This window comes from Lepidochelys kempii, chromosome 1 (genome assembly GCF_965140285.1).
Source record: "Lepidochelys kempii isolate rLepKem1 chromosome 1, rLepKem1.hap1, whole genome shotgun sequence".
NCBI lineage: Eukaryota > Metazoa > Chordata > Testudines > Cheloniidae > Lepidochelys > Lepidochelys kempii.
The window spans coordinates 279792452-279813969 of record NC_136380.1 but is presented as its reverse complement, the minus strand read 5'-3'; the positions used below and the strand labels follow the sequence as shown (position 1 = coordinate 279813969).

General features: G+C 42.0%; 1 protein-coding gene across 16 annotated transcripts in view; it reads left to right on the top strand.

Moving 5' to 3' along the window:
* Positions 1 to 10836, top strand: part of PTPRQ (protein tyrosine phosphatase receptor type Q) — a 219877-nt gene extending 209041 nt beyond the window's left edge. For all 16 annotated transcript variants that reach the window (XM_073327659.2, XM_073327658.2, XM_073327660.2 and 13 more), the window contains 3 exons: positions 2460 to 2595; positions 9592 to 9715; positions 9992 to 10836. In XM_073327659.2, coding sequence (XP_073183760.2) covers positions 2460 to 2595; positions 9592 to 9715; positions 9992 to 10029 — 298 coding nt within the window. In that variant the 3' untranslated portion in view covers positions 10030 to 10836. The remainder of the gene's footprint in view (positions 1 to 2459; positions 2596 to 9591; positions 9716 to 9991) is intronic.
* Positions 10837 to 21518: the final 10682 nt, after the last annotated feature.

Here is a 21518-nt window from a genome sequence, read left to right as displayed (position 1 = left end):
CCCCCCCCCCCCCCCCCCCCCGCCTGGAGGCACACACACAGCAGTTATGCTGAGAATCTGCAACAGTATGTTGCAGAGTCAGACTGCCTGAAACTAAGCAAGGCCAAACAGGGGAGATATGGAAGAACAATGCTGAATAAAGCAGCTTTATGTATAGTTTAACAAATGATACAGAGAATCAGGGAACTAGCTGGGAACTGGATTGGCTGGCTATATGGATACTTGGAGCAGCTTGCTATTGGATAAGTATGCTGGGAAAAAGGATGTATAAAAGCCTGTGTAACTTCCTGCTCTGTTGTGCAGGATTTGGGATTTTATTCTCCCTGTACCTTTTTGAAGCTTCAAATAAACTTTTCTGCTTCTCCACCCCGTTGTGATTATTGGGTGTAGCACACCGGGTAACGAACCAACTCAAGCTGTTGTTCAGCCTCTCGGCACTGGGTGCCGGCAACAAAAGTGTTATTCTGGTATTTACCATACAGGCACATTAAAGTTCACTTCAGATTTCCTATTTACTTAAAATAGGAGATATGTGTGGGGTAACAGTTGACAAATGTTGACTTTGTAATGACTTCTACCATAATTATAGCTTTCTTTAAGGAAGAAGTATTGAAAAGTTTATTTAAAATCTACATATCATATATTATCAGAAGACAGAAACTACATGGGAACCTGCAAAGAATGGAGACTTGGAATAGAAGGTTGTATCTAGAATCTCTTTCACATTCAAAGGCCAGATTTCAAACTTGGATCCTAAAAATAGATGCCCAAATCTATATGTTGGGGAGCTAAATAAGTGGTCTGGTTGTGAGACAAGTTCAGCTCTCATAGCTCCGATTGATTTCATTCTCAACTACACCATTACACTATCATTTCAAAGAGTCAGTGTCTGAGCAAGGCTAATCCTTCAGTAAAATGGTCTACATTTTATACAGTTCTTTCCACATTTTCAGATGGTCTCTTAGTGTCCCCACTGACTCAGTGGGCACATTCTGAAGTAGTGATTCAGGCTAAGAACCCTGTTCCAGATTCTCTGGTGCGCTCAGTGTGAGGGGACACTGAGCGATTTGGTTTCAGCTCTCAGTTGTCTGCTCCATCCCTCATCTGTGTTCAGCCTATAATGCTTTGGGACTGCTCTAACTTGCTTCAGCTGTCAGTGTCACTAAGGGACCATCCACCAAATGTCCACTGCTGGAACATAATGCTTTCCTGCTACTCCTATTCCCTGCTCCCAACGCAACCCCTACACTAGAGGCTAGTGGAAAAGGCAGCTACACTGGCTCTATGCTTCTGAGGACTCCCCCATGCTGGTGGTTGTCCCCAAATGGGAGATAGGGCCAGATTCCATCCCCTTTGCACTGCAGAGAGGTGCAAAGGGGACAAAGAATTTGGCCCCCAGCCCATACTAAGGATGTTCCCTTGCTTATGTCACTAGGACCTTGCAGCAGCAACACATGTCCTCATAACCACAGGATTCATGTATTGTCATACCACTTAGCAGAGCTTCTCACATGTTGCAGCTTTTACAGAATGCAGTCACACACTTGGTGAGCAAACATAATCATGTTACTCCTGCCCAGCATTTTTTGCACTGCTCGCTTATGAGTGTGGGAATGATTTTAAGGTAACCCTGTTAATTTTCAGACCCCTTAATTAAGAAGAATACCCCTAGCCACAAGAGTGTTGGACTTGCCACTTCAGCCTAGCTATCCATTCCCACCTTTTTTCAAAAGTTTTTTCTTGTAGAGCAATTCACTGTATAGAAGTCCTCTTTGTTTTGTTTAGTTTTTAATAGAAATGCACCACATTTCAGTTTTGCAGAACCTCGTGATTGCAGTTTTGTTGCATTCAAACCAGCAAGGTTTGTCGGGATTCATATAAAAGCTTTTTGGCTCCTTCCCAGTCCTACAATTTACTAAACAGGGTAGTTTTGATTTAGCTGCACTTCATGAGTCAGGCTTTGGCTTTGCACAACCAAAGCCAGGTCATAATTCACATCTAGATTCCATTTTATCCCAACCAATAAAGGTACCAGAGTGAGAGGGTGGGTAAAAGTTCTAGTTTTGGCCCAATTTTCTTTTAATAATAAATTTATTTTTCGAGGTTTTAAATTCATAGATTCAAAGGCCAGGTGGGACCATGGTGACCATCTCCTGTAAGGCATAGGTCATAGAACTGCCCCAAAATTATTCCTAGAGTATACCTATTAGAAAGACATCCAATCTTGATTTTAAAATTGTCAGTAATGGAAATCCACGACTACCCTTGCAGAATTGTTCCAATGGGTAATTACTCTCACCATTAAAAATGTAAGCCTTATTTTCAGTCTGAATTTGTCTAGATTCAACTTCCAGCCACTGGATCTGCTATACTGAAGATTTGCAATGATATATATTAAAATAATTAGTGTATAAACTATGTTTTATTTCATGTATTTATTATTTATTTATTCTTTACAGCGCTGGGGTTGGAAGAACAGGGGTTTATATTGCACTAGATCACTTAACACAGCATATAAATTATCATGATTTTGTGGACATCTATGGACTTGTAGCCGAGCTGAGAAGTGAGAGAATGTGTATGGTACAGAACCTGGTAAGATATATAGAATTTATATGCATCCTATGTTAAGAAATCATTTCGTTCTCTGAAGTACTGCAAAAATGAGCAGCGAAACTTATGAAAATCAGCCTTATTGTAAGTTTTCTAGTACTTCCCGGTTGGATTGGAAGCATTATACCAGTACACTTTCTTGAGGTCTTTAGACGCTTGTCTCCCAGCCAAAGAGTGCAAAGATGAAAGGTAATGTTTTTAAAAAGTAAACCAAACCTTCTCAGACTTTGTGAAAAGGTTTATTTTGAATTTTGAGTGAAGGTTCAGGTAATTCTTTTTAGACCCAAAGTGATTTGCCAACATCTTATTATATTTGACTTTATTAACTCTTCTGATAAGTAAGTTTATACAAATATAGGGCTCCATCCTCCAAAAATTTAAACATGTGCTTAACTTTACCCATACCAATAGTCCCATTGACTGACTTATTTTAAATTGACTTAAATAAGGTTACAGAAGTGAGTTAAGTTATATGCACTCTTCAGTATTTGTAAGATAAGTGTTTGAGGAGCCTTCTCTGGACCTAAAACAAGATACATTTTTATTTAGCAATCATATGCAAGGTGAGTATAAGTTATTAAGAGAAAAATAATTGAACTGCTAGAAAAAGGACTATCCTAGGCTTAGAGATCTCGGTACATGCTGGTTTCCATGGAACCTTAGTGGACTTTAAAGCTGCCCTTAATGCCCCAATTAGTGGTAATCCTGCTGCAGTGCCCAGGGTCTCCTTGTATTAATTCCTGTAGGTTTAATAGTATTATCTAATTCAGAGGCTCTTAAACTGTGGTCTGAGAACCACCAGTACTCCCTGGAGACCAGGCTGATAACATGGTGCTGACTCTTCCTGTTTATTTCTAGCAGTTAAACGGTAAGCAATTGCTGTAGTTACCTCAGGGTTGTTATATAATCATGAGATAAAACTCTGGTTCCATTGAAGTCAGTGGCTAAACTCCCACTGACGTTAAGGTCTGGATTTCACCCACGAATGGAAAAGGAAATGGCTATGAGATAACATCTGTATTAAGATGCAGTAACAGTATGAAGAAGTTTGAGATCCTTGATCTAACTCAACCACTACAATTAAGGGTGCTTAGCTGTAAGAACTACAGGTCTTAGACTGAGCTAAGAAGGGGTGTGTTCCTGTTGTTGGGGTCAGACTTCAATGGGTGCAGGTTCAGACCCTTTGGACAGGTCACTCTTGACCCAGTTGCTAGTTCATCGCATACTCTTCCTTGCCAGCGGAGAGTGTGATATTAATTTGAACCTCTTTGTCTAAGATATGACTTACAAGCTTATCAACTCTTTATATTGAGATGTAAGTCTCATGCTGGCATTCTGCTGAGTACAAGCCTGAGGGTTTCAAAGCTATTTGTGGGCATGTCTATACAAATACTTAATTTGTGGCAAGCTGGGATGTTAATCTACAGAGTTACAGTGTGCCACACAATAACTGTCCATGTGGACCCTGCTGATGTGCACTAGGTGTTCTCTAGTCTGCATTGACCGACCACGGTTTGAAAGAGCAGTACAGCAAAGTGCACTAGGGAACTTTTAATGCTCACTACCAGGGTCTACATAGGCAGTTAGTGTGCAGCACTGTAGATTTACCTCCAGCTTGTTGTGCAATGAGTGTTTATGTAAACATGCCCTGCAAAAGGAGGCTTATTCAGTTTGGGAAGCATTCCTGCTATCCATATTGGATTGGAGAATATGGGAAGTGAGATGAAGGTGATGTGTAAAGCTAGTCTGTCCTTGCTAGCAGTTGAACCTATACATCTGAGATTTTGGGATCTTAGGTTGAAAATTGAGACTATGGTACAATGTCACCTGGAAAATATTGTTGTCTGGTTGTTTATCGTTTGGGATTTTTTCCCTTCTTTATTCTGTTTATTAACTGTTGGCATCAGAATGTAGAGTTCTCCAGTTACAATAGATGGCAGTAGGGAGTTGAAAAACATCCATTCTGTTCTGTTTGTTCTCTAGCAAACGTCAGTTTGGTAATATGATGGGGTGTACAAACCCCACACTGGACAACAAGGGGAAAGGGCGCTGCTCTGGGCCCAACCAGGGCCACCCCGCCACACTGGAAATTTCCCTATTGTAGGAGGAGTTAAAAGGCAGGAAAACAGCTCATTTGGTGGCAGTAGCAGACCAGCGAAGAGAGCAGACCTGCAGCTCAAGCAGAGGAGAATGGAGGGAAGGTGGAAATCTCTCCCTAAGACAATTGCCCAAAGGTCCCTCCCTGACGGAAAGGAGGACCTGTTGCAGAGACAGCTGGAGAGGGAAGCATTCCCCTCTCCCCCTCATATGATCTCTGGACTTTGGTAATCCCCTTTATTTTTTGTTTGGACTATCCCAGCAGAGGAAAGCCCTAGGACTGAGCTGGCCCCGGAGGGTGGCCATATCGTGGGTGGAGGCAGGTGGCACCTGAGAAAGAGAGCTACCATGTGGCATGCCATCATCAGAAGCAATGTTCCCTCTAATTTTTGATAGGCTGTGTGCGCAAAAAATTTCTTCTGTGCAAATTGTTGTGCTTCTGTGCCACTTTTTGTGTGTGCACCGTGTTTCGCCATGTGCGCGGGGTTTAGGATCTGTGTACATGCGCACACACGCACAGCTTAGAGGGAACCGTGATCAGAAGGTGCCTTGTGGTGAGCAGGCACCCTTCACACCGCCTTAACCCAGAGTGTGACTTTGGGACAGTTGCAGGAGGGGAGACGGGAAGAGTCCCAGAGAGGGCAGCCTTAAACAGCCTCGGCTGTCAGATCCCTGATAGCCCTCAAAGGACCCTGGTTCAGAGCCCAGTGGAGTGGGAGGGCCCAGGTTCCCCTACCAACAACACCCCTGCAGGTCACAGGCCTTAACCCTGACCACTAGGTGACACTACCTGACCAACCAATCCCAGAGTGAGGACCATCACAGGTAGGTTTAAATGTAGCTAGGTGAGAAAATAACAGGACTCCTATCACTGGGATTTTACTATGGTGAGGAGCACTGGAACAGGTAGTCTTACATCCTTCATTGCAAATCAAATAATCTAAATAGCCTCAGTGGGAGGCCATTCAGTGGAGGCCTCACAGAACCAAAGCATTACAAATAAAAAAGACAACAGATAAGGTCAAGGCTTATTTAAAAAACATATGTTTGTCACTCTTGCTTACATCTGGGCTTACTTTTTGGCCTCTGCTAGAATCTGTAATACGAGAAGCTGTTCTCTTAATACTTATTTCCAACCTGATCAAAGGCAGGAAGTATTGTCATTGTTACTTTGGTATAATATTGGCAGTGTCAGGAGAGAGCTTGTTCTTCTCCAAGTCATTTCCAGCACAGTTCTGCAGAACCAAGAGGTGCAATACTCCATGTCACCATTGAGACTGATCCAAACAGAACTGATTCTTATTAGTTTTTGAGGGTTATCCATTGTTTCCCTAAACAAAGCAAGGTTTTAGCAGTACAGGCTATTCTGACATTTCCATTATAAAACACTTCATAACGGTCTCTAATTTGGGTTTTAAAAATTGTCAGCATAGAGAAGGTACCAAGACAAAAGCAATTCCTTCCCACCTCCAATTAAAAAATAAAAATAAAAAATCACCCTCTCTTTAAATTGTAGGAATAAAATAAATATCACCCTTCCTTTCCATATTTATAACATTGAAATTGTTTTACTTTTGCAGACCATTGTGTTGCAATTTTGAACTGCTGGTACAGGGCTAGATTAAGAATAAGCCTAACATAGCTGTGCAGGGAAATAGGAAGGGGAGTAGGGACTCCCTCCTTGCCAGCTCGTCTACCTGAATCTTAGCTCTCGGTGCTGGGAGAGTACAGGGGCTGTGCATAAGACACTATCCCCAGGGAAGGGCAGGGACTAGGTTAGGTCATGACTCAACTCCCTTGTTCCCCTCCTACACACAACACTTTGTGTCAGCCAGCAGTATAGGGTTGCCAGGCATCCGGTTTTAGACCAGAATGCCTGGTCGAAAAGGGATCTTGGCGGCTACAGTCAGGAGTGCTGACGGGGCCATTAAAAGTCCGAGCAATGGTGCAGCAGGACTAAGGCAGGCTCCTTAGCCTGGCCTGTCTCTGCAAAGTTCCTGGAAGCAGGTGGCATATCCCTCCTGCTCCTAGGTGCAGGGGCAGCTAGGGAGGCTCCGCCTGCTGCCCTTGCCCTGAGCACCAGCTCCGCAGCTCCCATTGGCTGGGAACCATGGCCAATGGAAGATGCAGAGGTGATGCCTGCAGGCACAGGCAGCCCGCAGAGCCCCCCAACCCCTCTGCCTAGGAGCCAGACATGCCGTCCACTTCCAGGAGCCGTCTGAGGTAAGTGCCACCTTTCCAGAGCCTGCACCCCAAACCCCCTCCCACACCCCAACCTCCTGCCCTGCTTTAGAGCCCCCTCCCATACCCTAACTCTCTCCTGGAGCCTGTACCTCGAAACCCTCCTGCACTTCAACCCCTTGTCCAGCCCTGAGCCCCTCTTGCACCCAAACTCCCTCCTGGAGCCTGCACTCCCTCCCACACCCCAACCTCCTGCCCCAGCCATGAGCTCTCTCCTGCATCCCAAACCCCTCATCCCCACCAGACCCCACACTCCCATCTTGAGCCCATAGCCCCTCCTGCATCTGAACACCCTTCCCTAGCCTAAGCCCCCTCCCACAGTCCAAACCCATTGGCTGCAGCCCAGAGCCCTCTCCCTCCTCCTGAGCCCCTCATTTCTGGTCCCACCCCAGAGCCTGAACCCCCAGCAGGAGCTCTCACCCCCTCCTGCACCCCTGCCCCAGCCCAATGAAAGTGAGTGAGGGTGGAGGAGAGCGAGCAACAGGAATGGAGTGAGCAGGGGCAGAGCAGGGGGCAGGGCAAGGGTGTTCCGTTTTGTGCAATTAGAAAGTTGGCTTAGAAAGTACTGGTTGAGGAGTAAGCTGTACCCTAAAAAGGATTGTAGAAAATCACTCCCTTTTTCCCCTCCAGTACAACCAAGGCACTCTGGGAGGTACTGTGTCTCTCCGAGACCTTGTCTGCAACTGCCTGCACTTGTGAAGGTGTGTAGGGTACATGTCACTACATGCTGTAGTGACCATAGTACAGTGGGTACATACATGCAGCAGCGAAAGCCTCCAGCAGTGGGAATAGAAGAGAGGCTCTTGGCTGCTGGAACCTTTTTCCCACTGCTCAAGTCTTTCATTGTTGCAGGGAAAGGCTCTGCTAAAAGTAGCAGTGTAGACATGCCTTCCCCCTGCTTGAGCGTGTAGAGAGCTGTACAGGATATATATCCTCGGATTCAGGAATGTAGGGCACTCTACACTACTTGCCTAAGCCATGGCTCACCATCTACACTGCCATCTATACCTGTGCTAGCTGGGTGTGCAGCATCTGTACTCTACACGCCACCATGTGGACCCCTCAGGGGTGTTTCAGCTACACAGGGCCCCTTATTCTGGGCTATACAGTAGAACCTCAAAGTTACGAACGGAGAATGGAAGTTGTTCATAACGCTGAAATGTTTGTAATTCTGAACAAAGCATTATGGTTGTTCTTTCAAAAGTTTACAACAGAACTTTGACTTAATATAGCTTTGAAACTTTACTATTCAGAAGAAAAATTCTGCTTTTAGCCATCTTAATTTAAATGAAACAAGCACAGAAACAGTTTCCTTACCTTGTCAAAACTTTTTTTTAAAGTTCCCCTTTTTTTTAGTAGTTTATGTTTAACACAACACTGTACTCTATTTGCTTTTTTGCCCTCTGCTACTGCCTGATTGCATACTTCCCGTTCCAAATGAGGTGTGTGGTTGACCGATCAGTTCCCAACTCTGGTGTTCTTAACTCTGAGGTTCTACTGTATGTAAAATGCAGTCTAGTCCCTAATGAAAGTGATTTTTTTTCCAGGAAAAGACCCTACAAAAAGGTTTTTGACACATCATGTGCTCCCCTTCATCCATTTTCCTGCCCCAATGGGAATTTCAGAAAGATTTTTAGTGCATACAGGTGGGAGCTGCTTTGGCACAACAAACTTTATAGCTTTTGGGGTTCAAAATCATAACATTACAAACTATTTAAACAATTTATGTTGTAGTAACTTCAGTCTCTCAGGTCACAGCTCATATTTGCCTGCTCATATTTGATCCATTACAGAGCAAGAAATCTTCCCCAAAAAAGGCTTTACTACAATGGGTATTTTGAAGCAATCGCACCCTATCATGTCAATAAAGATTTCAGGATTGATATATGCAAACAATATGTATTGCTACTGTATACTGAAGCAGCTCTGAAAGTTTATTGTTTCAGTTATCTGTGGCTTGAGAATTACTGATTCCAGAGACATAACCATCTAAATGAAACTCTCATTATGTGTTAGAAACAGTTTGAATGATTAAGAGTTTTACCCCAATGCACAAAAGCCAAGAAAGTCAACATTTTTATTTCTTAGCTGGTTCTCAAAATGACCTCTACAACAGGCATCTATCTTTAGAAGCTATTTGTTTTTTCCCTCATGAACAGGCCATGTATCAAGTGAATGGAATTTAGTGGATTTTTTGGATTTGACTGCACCCTGCTGGCTTTCAGCATGCTAGGAGGGAGGAAAGTTTCTTCATTGAAGTGTTTGATGTATGTGGTTCAGCTTCTTCATTCTGAATCAAATGTTGGAAAAACAAGCTGAACGCATTTTTTTAATGTATAACTAGCTTTGAGGGAATGGTGTGGTGCAGTCTATTATCTTCAGTTATGTTTGGAATAATGTTTGTATATTTGAGCATAGTAATTAACATGCCTATAGACTAATAATTGATCATTCATAATTATCAAAATTGGGTCAGACATAAGACATTATCAAAGGGTTGGAATAAGTTGCTAAACTAGAATTACTTTCAGAACATCTATATGTTTTAATTCAATATTACTTTAAAATATTTTGTTATTAAAAAAGCAAATTTTCCATCATAAAATCATGTAAGTAACCTCTAACTTTTACATGTTACAGGCACAATATATTTTTTTGCATCAGTGTGTTTTGGACCTATTGACAAGCAAGGGAAGCAGTCAGTCCATATGTTTTGTAAATTATTCAGCACTGCAAAAGATGGACTCTTTGGATGCCATGGAAGGTAAGTAGATACAGATTGTTCCAAAGTTATTTTTTCCTAGCAGGTGCATTGATTTGTTCATACTAATAAGCATACTTTGACAAGCACTTGGAAGCTTGATAAGAGCAAAGTTATGGCTTTCTGCTGTCCTTTAACCCAGATTCTGGTATCAGTCATTGCTCAAGCTATTTACATTGTTCAACAGAAATTCTTTCAAATACATACTAAGAGTTATCAGTAATTGTTTAATGTTCATTTTAAAAGCAGTTTAATTTAATGTATTTGTTTCTGTTGTAGGTGATGTGGAACTTGAATGGGAAGAAACTACCATGTAAATATTTAAAACAAAGATTATTAGGTCTTGAAAACCAAATGGTATTTTTCTAAACTCAGGGGCCAAAACAACTCCCCTTATTATAATGAATTAAAAACAATCATTTTTTTAAACGTTGAAATGATTCCTTTTCTATCAATGTGCCTTCATAAATGTGATAAATTATTTTATGCAAATCACTAGGCAATAAAGATCAGCAATACTTTTGCCCAGATTGCAGTTCTGTTGTTATATAAATAACTCAGTATGTATTTAAATTGAAAGTGTGCTCTCAACAAATGCCCCTTTTTCCCAGTTATCTTGTAAAAGCTTAAAAATGAGCCAAATGTGAAGGAAAATGTTCATATTCCTAGCGTGCATAATTCAGTGTGAATTTGCTGTATTCTTTTGTTTGTTTTTGAGTAAAAGCTTGAATTCTTTGACTCAGTAATGTTAGTTTGGCCTCCAGGGTGTTGACAATTCTTGTGGATTACTTCCAATACTGTCACAATGATCTTTACCTAAATGTATGTTCTTGTGTTTTAAATCTGCTGTTTTACGAGTGCTAGGATATCATCTCATGATCCTGAACAGCTGAAGAGTCACCCCCTGACACTGCGAGGATTATTCAGCTTTTACACAGCACACAGTAGCTCTTCAGGGATACTTGGAGCTATTTAAGCTAACTTGTGATCACCCGGTTGTTGTTGTTAAATGTTGCTAGTGATTGCACATGCTTGATGATGAAGAAAGGATCTCACATTCCTGCTACTTTTGTAAAACTGAAAGGAAAAGAAAATAAAGTTTTAAATTTATTACATATTATAAAGTATTGTAGACTGATTTAAGTACTGTATACCTTCATTCAAATGACCTGAACACAATCTTATACAGTATCTTCATAAGGAATACTCAGAAATTCAATATTAAAATATTTTATTGTTCAGGTGTATAAAATCAAACTTTGTTGCTTTCACATTGGCATAAAATAAGTCACTGAAGCCTTTGAAACGCATGGCTGATAATATTTTGTGCTGGCACAATTCCAGAGAGCACTGATTAATAAAACCCAAATCCTCAGCTCCTATTGCTGCATCATCAAGGGTAGATCCAAAGATGGAATGGAAGAGTCAGGAGGCTCTCAATCAAATAGCAAAGTATAGACTGATAATTAGAGGGCCACAGGAAACTAATTTTACCATACCCTTGGATTTTACTAGGAAGCCCAGTGCTTTATAGACTTTCTCATAGCTTTGCATTGATACATTTTTAAAAATATTATGTGAGGAAACATAAAATGTTCTACTACAAACCAATAATACTATCAAATTGTGGCCTAAGTACTCAAGGAGAAACCTGCTTGAGTGCAAAAAACAGTAAGGAAACTATAGAAGGTTCTCCTTGTAGAGCACCCAGCTCATGTTTGCATTGGGGAGAAGGAGCTTCCAGCCTTGTGGAGGGGACAAGTGGTTCAAATTTTGAACTCTGAGGAGCCTCAGATAAATCAGGCCAATCCCTCTGCACTTGGGACACCAGCAAGGAAGATATATAGTGTGAGTATGTACATGATCTGTATGTAACAGGAAGTTAACTGGACTCTTATCTTTTTCATATACCAAACACAGTGTTGTACGGTACATAAATTGATATTTATGCAGGAGTAAACTTCAGTAAGGGTCTGGTTTCTTTTTACAATCTGATGGGTTTGGTACAGATTGTAAATTAGAAGAGATCTTTTGTAAATAGGCAGTGTGTGTCAAGTACCTCAGATGACCATCAAAAGCAGCACTGAGGGAGGGGAAGAGGGTTCGAGGGCATTTTAGAGAAGTATTTTTGGGAAACTCTCTTTCAGGAAGACTGACAGTATTGCAATGTCACCTGTCAACCTAAAGGAAAAACAATGCCTTTTAAAGCCGGACAGAAGGAGAGGTGATGTCCGCAGCTGTTCAGATCTCTGGCAAACCATTCTGTACAGCTCTAGTTTCATTTGGTTCATATGAAACATGTGGTCTTCATTTATTATAGATATGTTTTAAAGTATTTTGACAAATTGCTTATAAGGGTCTTACAGATGTTTTTCATGATTGTATTTGTACTTGGTAGCAGTATGTGTAACCCTGTGATAACCAGTGTTCCTCAGATGTTCTTGTCAAATGCTGGAAATAGCCCACCTTGATTATCACTACAAAAGGTCGTTCCCCTGCCCCCCCCCCCCGCTCTCCTGCTGGTAATAGCTCACCTTAAGTGATCACTCTCGTTACAGTGTGTATGGTAACACCCATTGTTTCATGTTCTCTATGTATATAAATCTCCGCACTGTATTTTCCACTGAATGCATCCGTTGAAGTGAGCTGTAGCTCACGAAAGCTTATGCTCAAATAAATTTGTTAGTCTAAGGTGCCACAAGTACTCCTTTTTGCGAATACAGACTAACACGGCTGCTACTCTGAAACCTGTGATAAAATGACATTATTCAGCCATAGTCTTGTAACCACAGTGCTAGACTAAAAGTATGTTTGTTATTTCTATAATTAAATGTTTTGCAAGAGCTAATTAGTCCTGTGCAGCTTCAAGGTGAACTCTCCAATGCTCAAAAAATTACTATAATTTTTTGTATTTTATCAAAATGACTCCTGTGGAGATTCTTGCATCTTTCTTTAAAGCATCTGGAATCAGTTGCTGCCAATGACTGAATTTAAAGGAACACTGCTCTGACCATCCAGTATAACACTACTCATGTTCCTGTGATTACTTTGTTAAAGCCAAAAAACTTTAAAATGTTTTAAATATTTCATTGTACAGTTTTATGTAGGCAATCTGATAATCTACCGTTGGAGATTTCAATGTTCTCTTCACGCAGGGACAGCCAGTAGCCAACCCAATCTGGGCACAGCTCACAGGACTTCTGCACATGGAAGGAAATTGCTGAGAAGTAGCTGCTCTGCTATCTGTACTGCAGTAATCCATGAACCTTTATATGTACCCATCCGTGGGGAATGAGGAAGGGAAGATGTCCATGTCACAGTAGATCCTCCAGACCCACCCATGAATGCCATGCTTGACACAATATACCCTCTCTCCATAGGTTGACAAGGAATTCCCACATCACCCCACAAATTCTGCCCTCCTATCCCCATCTTTTGCCAGGGGAACCATGGGGGCAAGGTCAGAATTTGGCCATTTTGTGAATAAATAGCTATTTTGCAGCATTGCCGTATGCAGTGTTGTTGTAGCTGTGTCAGTTCCAGGGTAGTAAGAGACAAGGTGAGTGAGGTAAAATCTTTTATTGGACCGACTTCTGTTGATGAGAAAGACAAGCTTTCGAGCTTACACGGAGCTCTTAGAAGATCTTGTCTCTCACCAACAAAAGTGGATGCAATAACAGATATTACCTCACCCAGCATGTCTTTCTATTTCACAACATAGCATTTTTATTTTTAATTTCTCAGATGATGTTTTACTGACTCTTCGGATAGTATTTGAGAAAAGGTGTTATCATAGCTCCATATTGCTAAAATTGTCAGTGTAACCTACTGCATCAAAAACAGAACTCAAACCAACCAACCTATGAAAGTAAACCTACCCTTCTGGAATAGTCCTCTAGAATTTAATAGTGATAACTTCTCTTTAGGTGTTTTACCCATTCTATCTGATGTCCTGCACCTAGGAAGGAAGAATCCCATGCACCACTACAGGCTGGAGACCAACAGGCTAAGCAGCAGTTCTGCAGAAAAAAACCTGGGGATTACAGTGGATGAGAAGCTGGATATGAGTCAACAGTGTGCCCTCATTGCCAAGAAGGCCAACGGCATATTAGGCTGTATTAGCAGGAGCCAGCAGATCGAGGGAAGTGATTATTCCCCTCTATTCAGCACTGGTGAGGCCACAGCTGGAGTATTGTGTCCAGTTTTGGTCCCCCCTCTACAGAAGGGATGTGGACAAATGGGAGAGAGTCCAGCGGAAGACAACGAAAATTATTAGGGGGCCGGGGCACATGATTTACGAGGAGAGGCTGAGGGAACTGGGGTTATTTAGTCTGCAGAAGAGAAGAGGGGGGATTTGATAGTCTTCAACTACCTGAAGGGGGGTTCCAAAGAGTGTGGAGCTCTGCTGTTCTCAGTGGCAGATGACAGCAAGAGGCAATGGTCTCAAGTTGCAGTGGGGGAGGTTTAGGTTGGATATTAGGAAACACTATTTCACTAGGAGGGTGGTGAAGCACTGGAATGGGTTACCTAAGGAAGTGGTGGAATCTCCATCCTTAGAGGTTTTTAAGGCCTGGCTTGACAAAGCGCTGGTTGGGATGAATTAGTTGGTGTTGGTCCTGCTTTGAGCAGGGGATTGGACTAGATGACCTCCTGAGGTCTCTTCCAACCCTAATATTCTATGAGTAGAAAAGTATAGCCGCGCTATAATGGTTTAAAAAAAAAAAGCTAGTGAAAGGATATTAAGCTTTATCAATTATACAGGTAATTTCTATAGAAACCTATTATATTTCAAAGAACCTATTTGTTTAATTTCTATTAAATTCTGTAGGACATCTTCAGAAGGGACGTTGAAGGGGAAGTCAATATAAATTTGGGGTGGGCGGAGGGGGAGAAAGAGAGGGAAAGAGATATGCTAAGTTGTTTGTAAATGAGGCCTCTGGGCTGATATCTACTGTTGATGTCCTCCCAAATTGCTCCTCTCACTCACACATCAATCCACCTTCTACTTTAAAACCATCATTAAGGCAACTCAGCCTCTGGCTTTTAGAACAGTCAAGTTCACCCTCTGACAGGTGTCAGGACAGTTTCCTTTACATACTCAGGAGTTTATCAGGTGTGAGGGTAGAACAGATGTCTGTTCCTTTAAATGTAGAAACAGCTCATAGACAGTGGCCACTTCTTGCCCCTAGAGGTGCTGTCTATGTTGAATCCATTTGTGTTTTATCTCTAGAGAGTACAAAATAGTGAAAAGGGATCCAGAGTGAAAGAAACCCTATACAATTGGTCCTATACAATTGTTAAAAAAGCGGCAAATATAGCTTTGAGCCTGCCATATTTCTTACCAAGGTCACCCATGACAGTGAGCCTTTTCCCCCAGTTATAAGCAGAAAAGTACAAAGCTGCTCAGATTTGGATTAGATTCAAAAATGTTGAAGCAATTTGGAAAAAAAAAAAAAAGCCCCTCTTCCGTTTGCTTTGGGAAGGTATTAAAAAAAAGTCTTTCCAAACCTAAAATATCTGACAGTTGCATGCCTTCATTGCCTTTTCTGTGAAGAAATCCACCTGTGGGTACCACAATGCCAGTGCTTACCTTTGACAGTTCCTTTTTATTTAAGTAATTCATATTTACAGTTCAGTACTCTTGGAACCAAAACTGGTTTTAGAGCAGTGTAACTGTGGTAGTTTTGTCTTTAATTTACGTTAGTTATAGCAAAAAGTGAAGATTGCAAATTTCTTAGCCCAAGAGATATAACATCTCTACATTACCAGGCCTTATACTAAATAAACCACTTAACGTGCAGCAATCATAAAATCATAGAACCAAAAGTCATCTAGTCTAACCCCACACCAAGATGCAGGATTTGTTGTGCCTAAACCATCCAGTTGAAATCAACTTGACCACTTGAACTTACAGTACTTACGTGTGTGAAGCTTGGAGCAAGACAGTCTCAATGGAGGACTCTAAACTCTGGAACGTACATCCACATGTGACCCCACTCTGACACAGCCTGAGATTGCTGAGATTTAGGGCACAATGCAAACAAGAGGAGGGGGCTGAGTGGAAAGCAGCTCACTTGGGAATGTTGACAGCAGGTCAACTTGAACTTTTAAACTTAAAAAAGAAGTATTTTAGAGAGTGTATCATACATATGCCTAGTGCATTGGATAGGGGCAAATTTTGCACATGGAAATAAACTAACATTCCCAAATCCAAATTCAGTTCTTAATTTTAAGAATTATAGAAAATATCCAGTTATTGCTCTTTGCTTTAAGGAATATATGACTACCTTTGTGTGAAACCATAGTCTGTACCTGACTATGTAAAAGAAGAATGTGTAAACAGTACATGGTCATGGGGACCATTGGAATCCATACACTGTATTAATTTAATACACAGGGTTAAAAATCTTCTGGAACTAGTACTAGATACAAACATCATTCCCAGACCAACTGTACAATAGTCTTATTCCTAAACTGCTGTCTGTCCTTCCTCTCTGAAATGACTTGCAGCTGACAGCAGGGAACACTAGCTGAGCCTGTTGCACTGGCTCTTCCCCAGATCACAATTCTTTCTTCTATCTGGTGTGACAAAGTTCCTCCTCTGCCTTGGTGGGTCCTGCGCTTATTGGCGGATTTGCTCACCTCAGAGATTCACAGCAGCCCGCAGTTTGGCCCCTTTTGCTAGTGGCTCAAACCTGCTGTTCACTCAGCTAACCTCATCACTGGCCAGCATGGCAAAAAGGAAGGAGAACAATCCCTGCAGTCTCTGCTGATCCACCATGTGGGTTGGGGAACAGCCCAGAGACCTCCCCTCTGGTGGAACCCACAGTCCAGGTCAACTCCTCCTATGTCTGATCAGGAGTTGGGAGGTTTGGGGGGAACCCGGGCCCGCCCTCTACTCCAGGTTCCAGCTCAGGGTTCTGTGGAATGCACCTGTCTAGAGTGCCTCCTGGAACAGCTGTGCAACAGCTACAACTCCCTAGGCTACTTCCCCATGGCCTCCTCCCAACGCCTTCTTTATCCTCACCATAGGACCTTCCTCCTGGTGTCTGATAATGCTTGTACTCCTCAGTCCTCCAGCCATACACCATCTCACTGTCAGCTCCTAGTGCTTCTTGTTCCCAGCTCCTCGCATGCATGCCACAAACTGAAGTGAGGTCCTTTTTAAACTCAGGTGCCCTGATTAGCCTGCCTTAATTGATTCTAGCAGCTTCTTCATTGGCTCCAGGTGTCCTAATTAGCCTGCCCGACTGAATTTGTTCCAGCAAGTTCCTTCTTGTTCTGGAACTGCCCCTGTTACCTTACCCAGGGAAAATGGACCTGCTTAATCTGGGACTAATAGATCTGCCTTCTAGCACTTTCCTGTAGCCATCTGGCCTGACCCTGTCACACTCGATATAGTTATGAGGCACCAAACTGGGTGCAAACTGAGGCTCAACTAAGAGCTGACCTGTGATATCAATTGTATGTCTTCTCAGTGCAATACATTCTTAAAAGTAAGAGGGAATGCATACTTCCCATCCAAGAGATGTTGCTGCTATAGGTTTTGATGACGATTGATGTGTTCAAGATGAAAGGAGGGCTCTAATGATTCATGATAAATCTGTCATTCACCTCTGACCTCACCCTATCAATAGTGAACAAATTACTTACTTTAACCGTGTTCTACTAGTTCCTTTTCAATGGAGGTCCTGACTGAGACCCCGCAGTGCAATGACAAGGAAACCATAGAACATGAATCCCATAACTTTTCATCAATGCACACAGCATTGCATGGTGTATTTCACAGACCTTGTTCACTGAGTAGGTTTTGACAAGATGTTGTGCCTCTGAATTTTAGTTTAAAGACCAAACTCAGACAGTTTCTGCAGGCTGACCCTTTGTAGGATGACGGCTGCAACCTGCTAGCTGCTATTATGAATAAATCACTCCACTGCTCTTTATAATCAGCAGTGAAATGAAGGAGCTTTTATGTGATATTCCTGAAATATTTTGTGGGAGGTGGGGGTTCTGTATGGCATAAAAAAAGAATACTTCGATAGTGGAAACCAAATATTCCTCTGAAGATTTAACAGTCCCAGTTTCATTCCATGAGGCATGCTGCATCGGAATGTGTCATAGCACTGCAGTTGTCCTTTGGGAGTTGACTATTTCTAGGCCAGGTAGGACCTGTATTCTTGAATGCCTAGATTGCTCTGATGTTAAATAAGCAGATAAGGATCTCAGATACTTGATAACAGTGATTAGTTTAACTTTTCCTATAATAGCATGCTAATCGGCTTCTTGGGCCTGAGGAGCATGAACTTTTCAAATTTAGAAAGCTATTGAAAGCTCAGCCAGATGAAAGCAAAAAGGGAATGAATCATAGAAGACTGGTTGATAGTTGAGAAGAGTGTAATGAATGTTGTTCAAGATGGTTCAGATTTGGTTTTTGTTTAGTTTCTTCAACGTTATCAGAGTTAATTGCAGGGTACAATAATGGGAACCCTGTTACAGTCCCATCTCCGTACAAATAGGCAGGGGCTGGCAACCATACCTTCTCAGTGAGAGCCCTTAGCTGTGGAATTTGCTTCCGTCCTAGGGTCATCAGAGCATGAATTCAGTGGCTTTCATGACACCTTGTACCATCCACTGGTTCTCCCAGGCTTTGCCTGGGTTAGAAGAGTGTTGTTTGGGGAAACTGACAGCAGGTTTTTAGGTGCTGAGGGGACATGAGGTGGCAGAGTTGGGATTTGGAAGTCCTCCAAGGTGCTGAGCTTTCTGGTCCCAGTCCAGAAAAACATTATGATAAATGTCACTGCAAAACTTCTCCAGATCTCTTAAAAATTGTAGCAGCTACATGTAAAATGGGAGTTAAAAATGTAACATTGACCACTTTGCACTGAAAATGAATGTTATGACCGCTGACATGGTCTCCCTGATTCAAGCTGGTGCTACGGAACCAAAAAGGAAAATTGATCCCATGCTTTTCCTATGCTTAAGAGTGAACTTTTGCTCAAGAAAGCGGCTAAGATCAGGAACCTACAGTTATTAAGCCTATTGTAGGAGAGGGGTTTGATCTCAGCTCCTATTGAAATCCGTGCATGTTGAAGGTGTTCAGCATCTATGGGATTGGATCCAAGACTTACTTTAGGCTACGTTGGGAATGTGCATCTATCTGATCTGAAGAAATTTGTTGGTTTGTTGTTGAGTTTTTTTGTTCCCAAATTTCATGAGACAATTTCAAGATAAATCTGCTTGGAACAGATAGTTGGGGGGAAACAATCAGAAAACTAACCATCTGTAGGGGACAATTCTGTACTGATGGGAAGGTGGATCTGACTCTCTTGATGACTGTTTTCCATCTCTGATTTCTATTGCTCTCTTATTCAGAGATGGACACTGTCCCTGCACTCTACTGGGACAGAGTTCTGTTTAAAGCTAACTGAACAAACTTATGTGAAACTTCTGTTTTCTGATCTAACCTGATAAACTCAGGCTCACTGAACAATTGCTACTTGAATTTGTTCAGTTCAAAACTGTGGTAGTTATTTTATATCTAGAAAAATAACAGCTTACTCATGCAAGCAGCAGTAATGTCTTCTTTGCATTATGATGATGAAAAGAGATTTTTGGAAACACATTTCATCCAGTGAAGAACAAACTGCAAATATTATTACTATTGACTCAGAGTGAATTAGATGTTGGACAAAAATGTCTTTCTAACTAGTTTTTGAAATTAAATGGGTTTGCTTTATTTTCTAGTTGCGTATTTTTTGTATTTTTCCCCTGGGACTGTTCTCAAATAGCCTGAAATGAATTATTGACACAGAACTATATCCATGCAGTGTGCCTTACAGCAACTTACAATTAATCATTGGAAAGTTTTGGTATGATTCCTGAGCTCTTGCTGCATTTTTCATCCAACTTACATTTATTTCCCATAGTTTTAGGCAAGAAAAGGATTGTAGAAAATGAAGCTAACTACTTATGTGTGAGGAGGATTGTCTTTTAAAGTGCAAGTATGATCAGAAATTTAACTGTGTAAAAATGTCCCCTTCTGACTCGATAGATTTGCTCCATGTGTATATGCAGACCCACATATCTGCCTGTTTTACTACTTGTTTGTTAGCTCTGCAGAGTCAATGCAACAGTGAGAGAGTGAATTTGGGACTCTCACATTGTTCCCAGAATTGTTAAATAAGGTCTGATAGTCGGAAGAGAGGATACACTGCAGCAGGGAGCCAGTGAAGCGCCTGCAAAGGAGACCTGCCCGCCCCTGTACAGTCTCATCCCAGTTGGGGAACAAGGTAGGCATTTGTCACTGTAGCCTCATCCCAGCTAGGCAAACAGGTTGTAAGTTTGTCAACACAGAGACTTTTTATTCAGATGATTCTGTGTGGTGCAAAGTAGAAGAAATGAACTGTACTAATAACAAGTGATAAGCAGTCTTTTAACAATAGGACTAATGGCATGATGTAGCGTAAACTAGAGTGGCGTCTGAGCTGCAGAATTTGGATTGGAAACTTTCCCCAAGCTCACGGGCATTTGGATCTGGGTGTTTAGTTTGAACCCAGCTCTCCTGTAAACAAACCAAGTCAAGGAAATGCAGAGGTAAGGCTGTCACAGCTTCCTTTACTCCCCCTTCTGTGTCTAGCTAGATAAGCGTATGTTGGCCAATACCCTCCCGGTCTGAAATTCCTGCCAGGCCTAGTACTGCAGAGCAGTGCTTCTCAAGCTGTCTGATGTGGGGGACTGGCAATTTTTCCCCCAATGTGCGCGCAGACGGGCAGCCGATGGCTCGCGGACCGAGCGGCACTGCTGTAGAGGGCGCGGTGGAAAAGGGATTGCCTGACTCTGAATGCCATTGCCTTTGCTCTCTTAAGTCATGCTATTGTAACAGAGTCTTCTGCGATTCATCTCGTTGTGCGTAATACCTCAAACGCACAGAGCCTCGGTTGTTCATAATGTAAGCAGAAAAGCCAGGCTGCAAGTGCCATTGGAAGAGAATTTCTAAAGGGGAGGAGGAGCCTGCTATCTTGGCTGGCTGTGTGAGTGATCGTCATCGGGCCTCCAAAGGAAAAATATGACGTGTGCAAATAAATAGCAGCAATCAATCAGAGTCATGTGTTCAAAGCCCTGAGTGAAGGTTGCAGGAGCTCAGGTCCATGATCACACTAATCAACGCTCCCTCCAGTTTTCTTGGGAGTTCATTTAATAGTATTCTAAACCGGCCCAGGTCAAATAAGCCTTTTCATGATTCTCACTAAAAGATAAGAGACACTTTCCCCCTCTCTTTTGGCTATCCTTTACAGCATAAGGAGATGCTGTCTTAGAAGACAAAATACCAAGCTTTTATCTGTATGCCTTGACAAAAATGTCCTGTAAGAATTTTAATGTTCCGATATTTCTTTTAGATTAAACTCATTTTCTATGGGGAGGTGTTATTGTAAGAACAGGTCCATAAAATGTACTGTAGAATTGGGCCTAAAATTGAACTGTCAAGAAGGGAATTTAATATTTCAGTTCTTGAGATTTCAATTCTTCCTCCCCTGTTGTTAGTATTTGGAACACAGTACAGGCTCCGGCTGGGTTGGTGGAAGTCATTTGAGAATAACTGGCAACAAGAGTAAAATTTTGACTTCACTTATGTTGGTGCATGCTCACTGAAGTCAGAGGGGATGCACTGATGCAACTGAGAGCAGAATATGTACTAATTGATAGAGAGAGGGAGTGGCCTTGTGCTTAAGGCACTGGACTGGGAGAAAATCTGTTCCAAATTTTGCCACACACTTCTGGATGACCTACGCAAGTCATTTAATTTCTC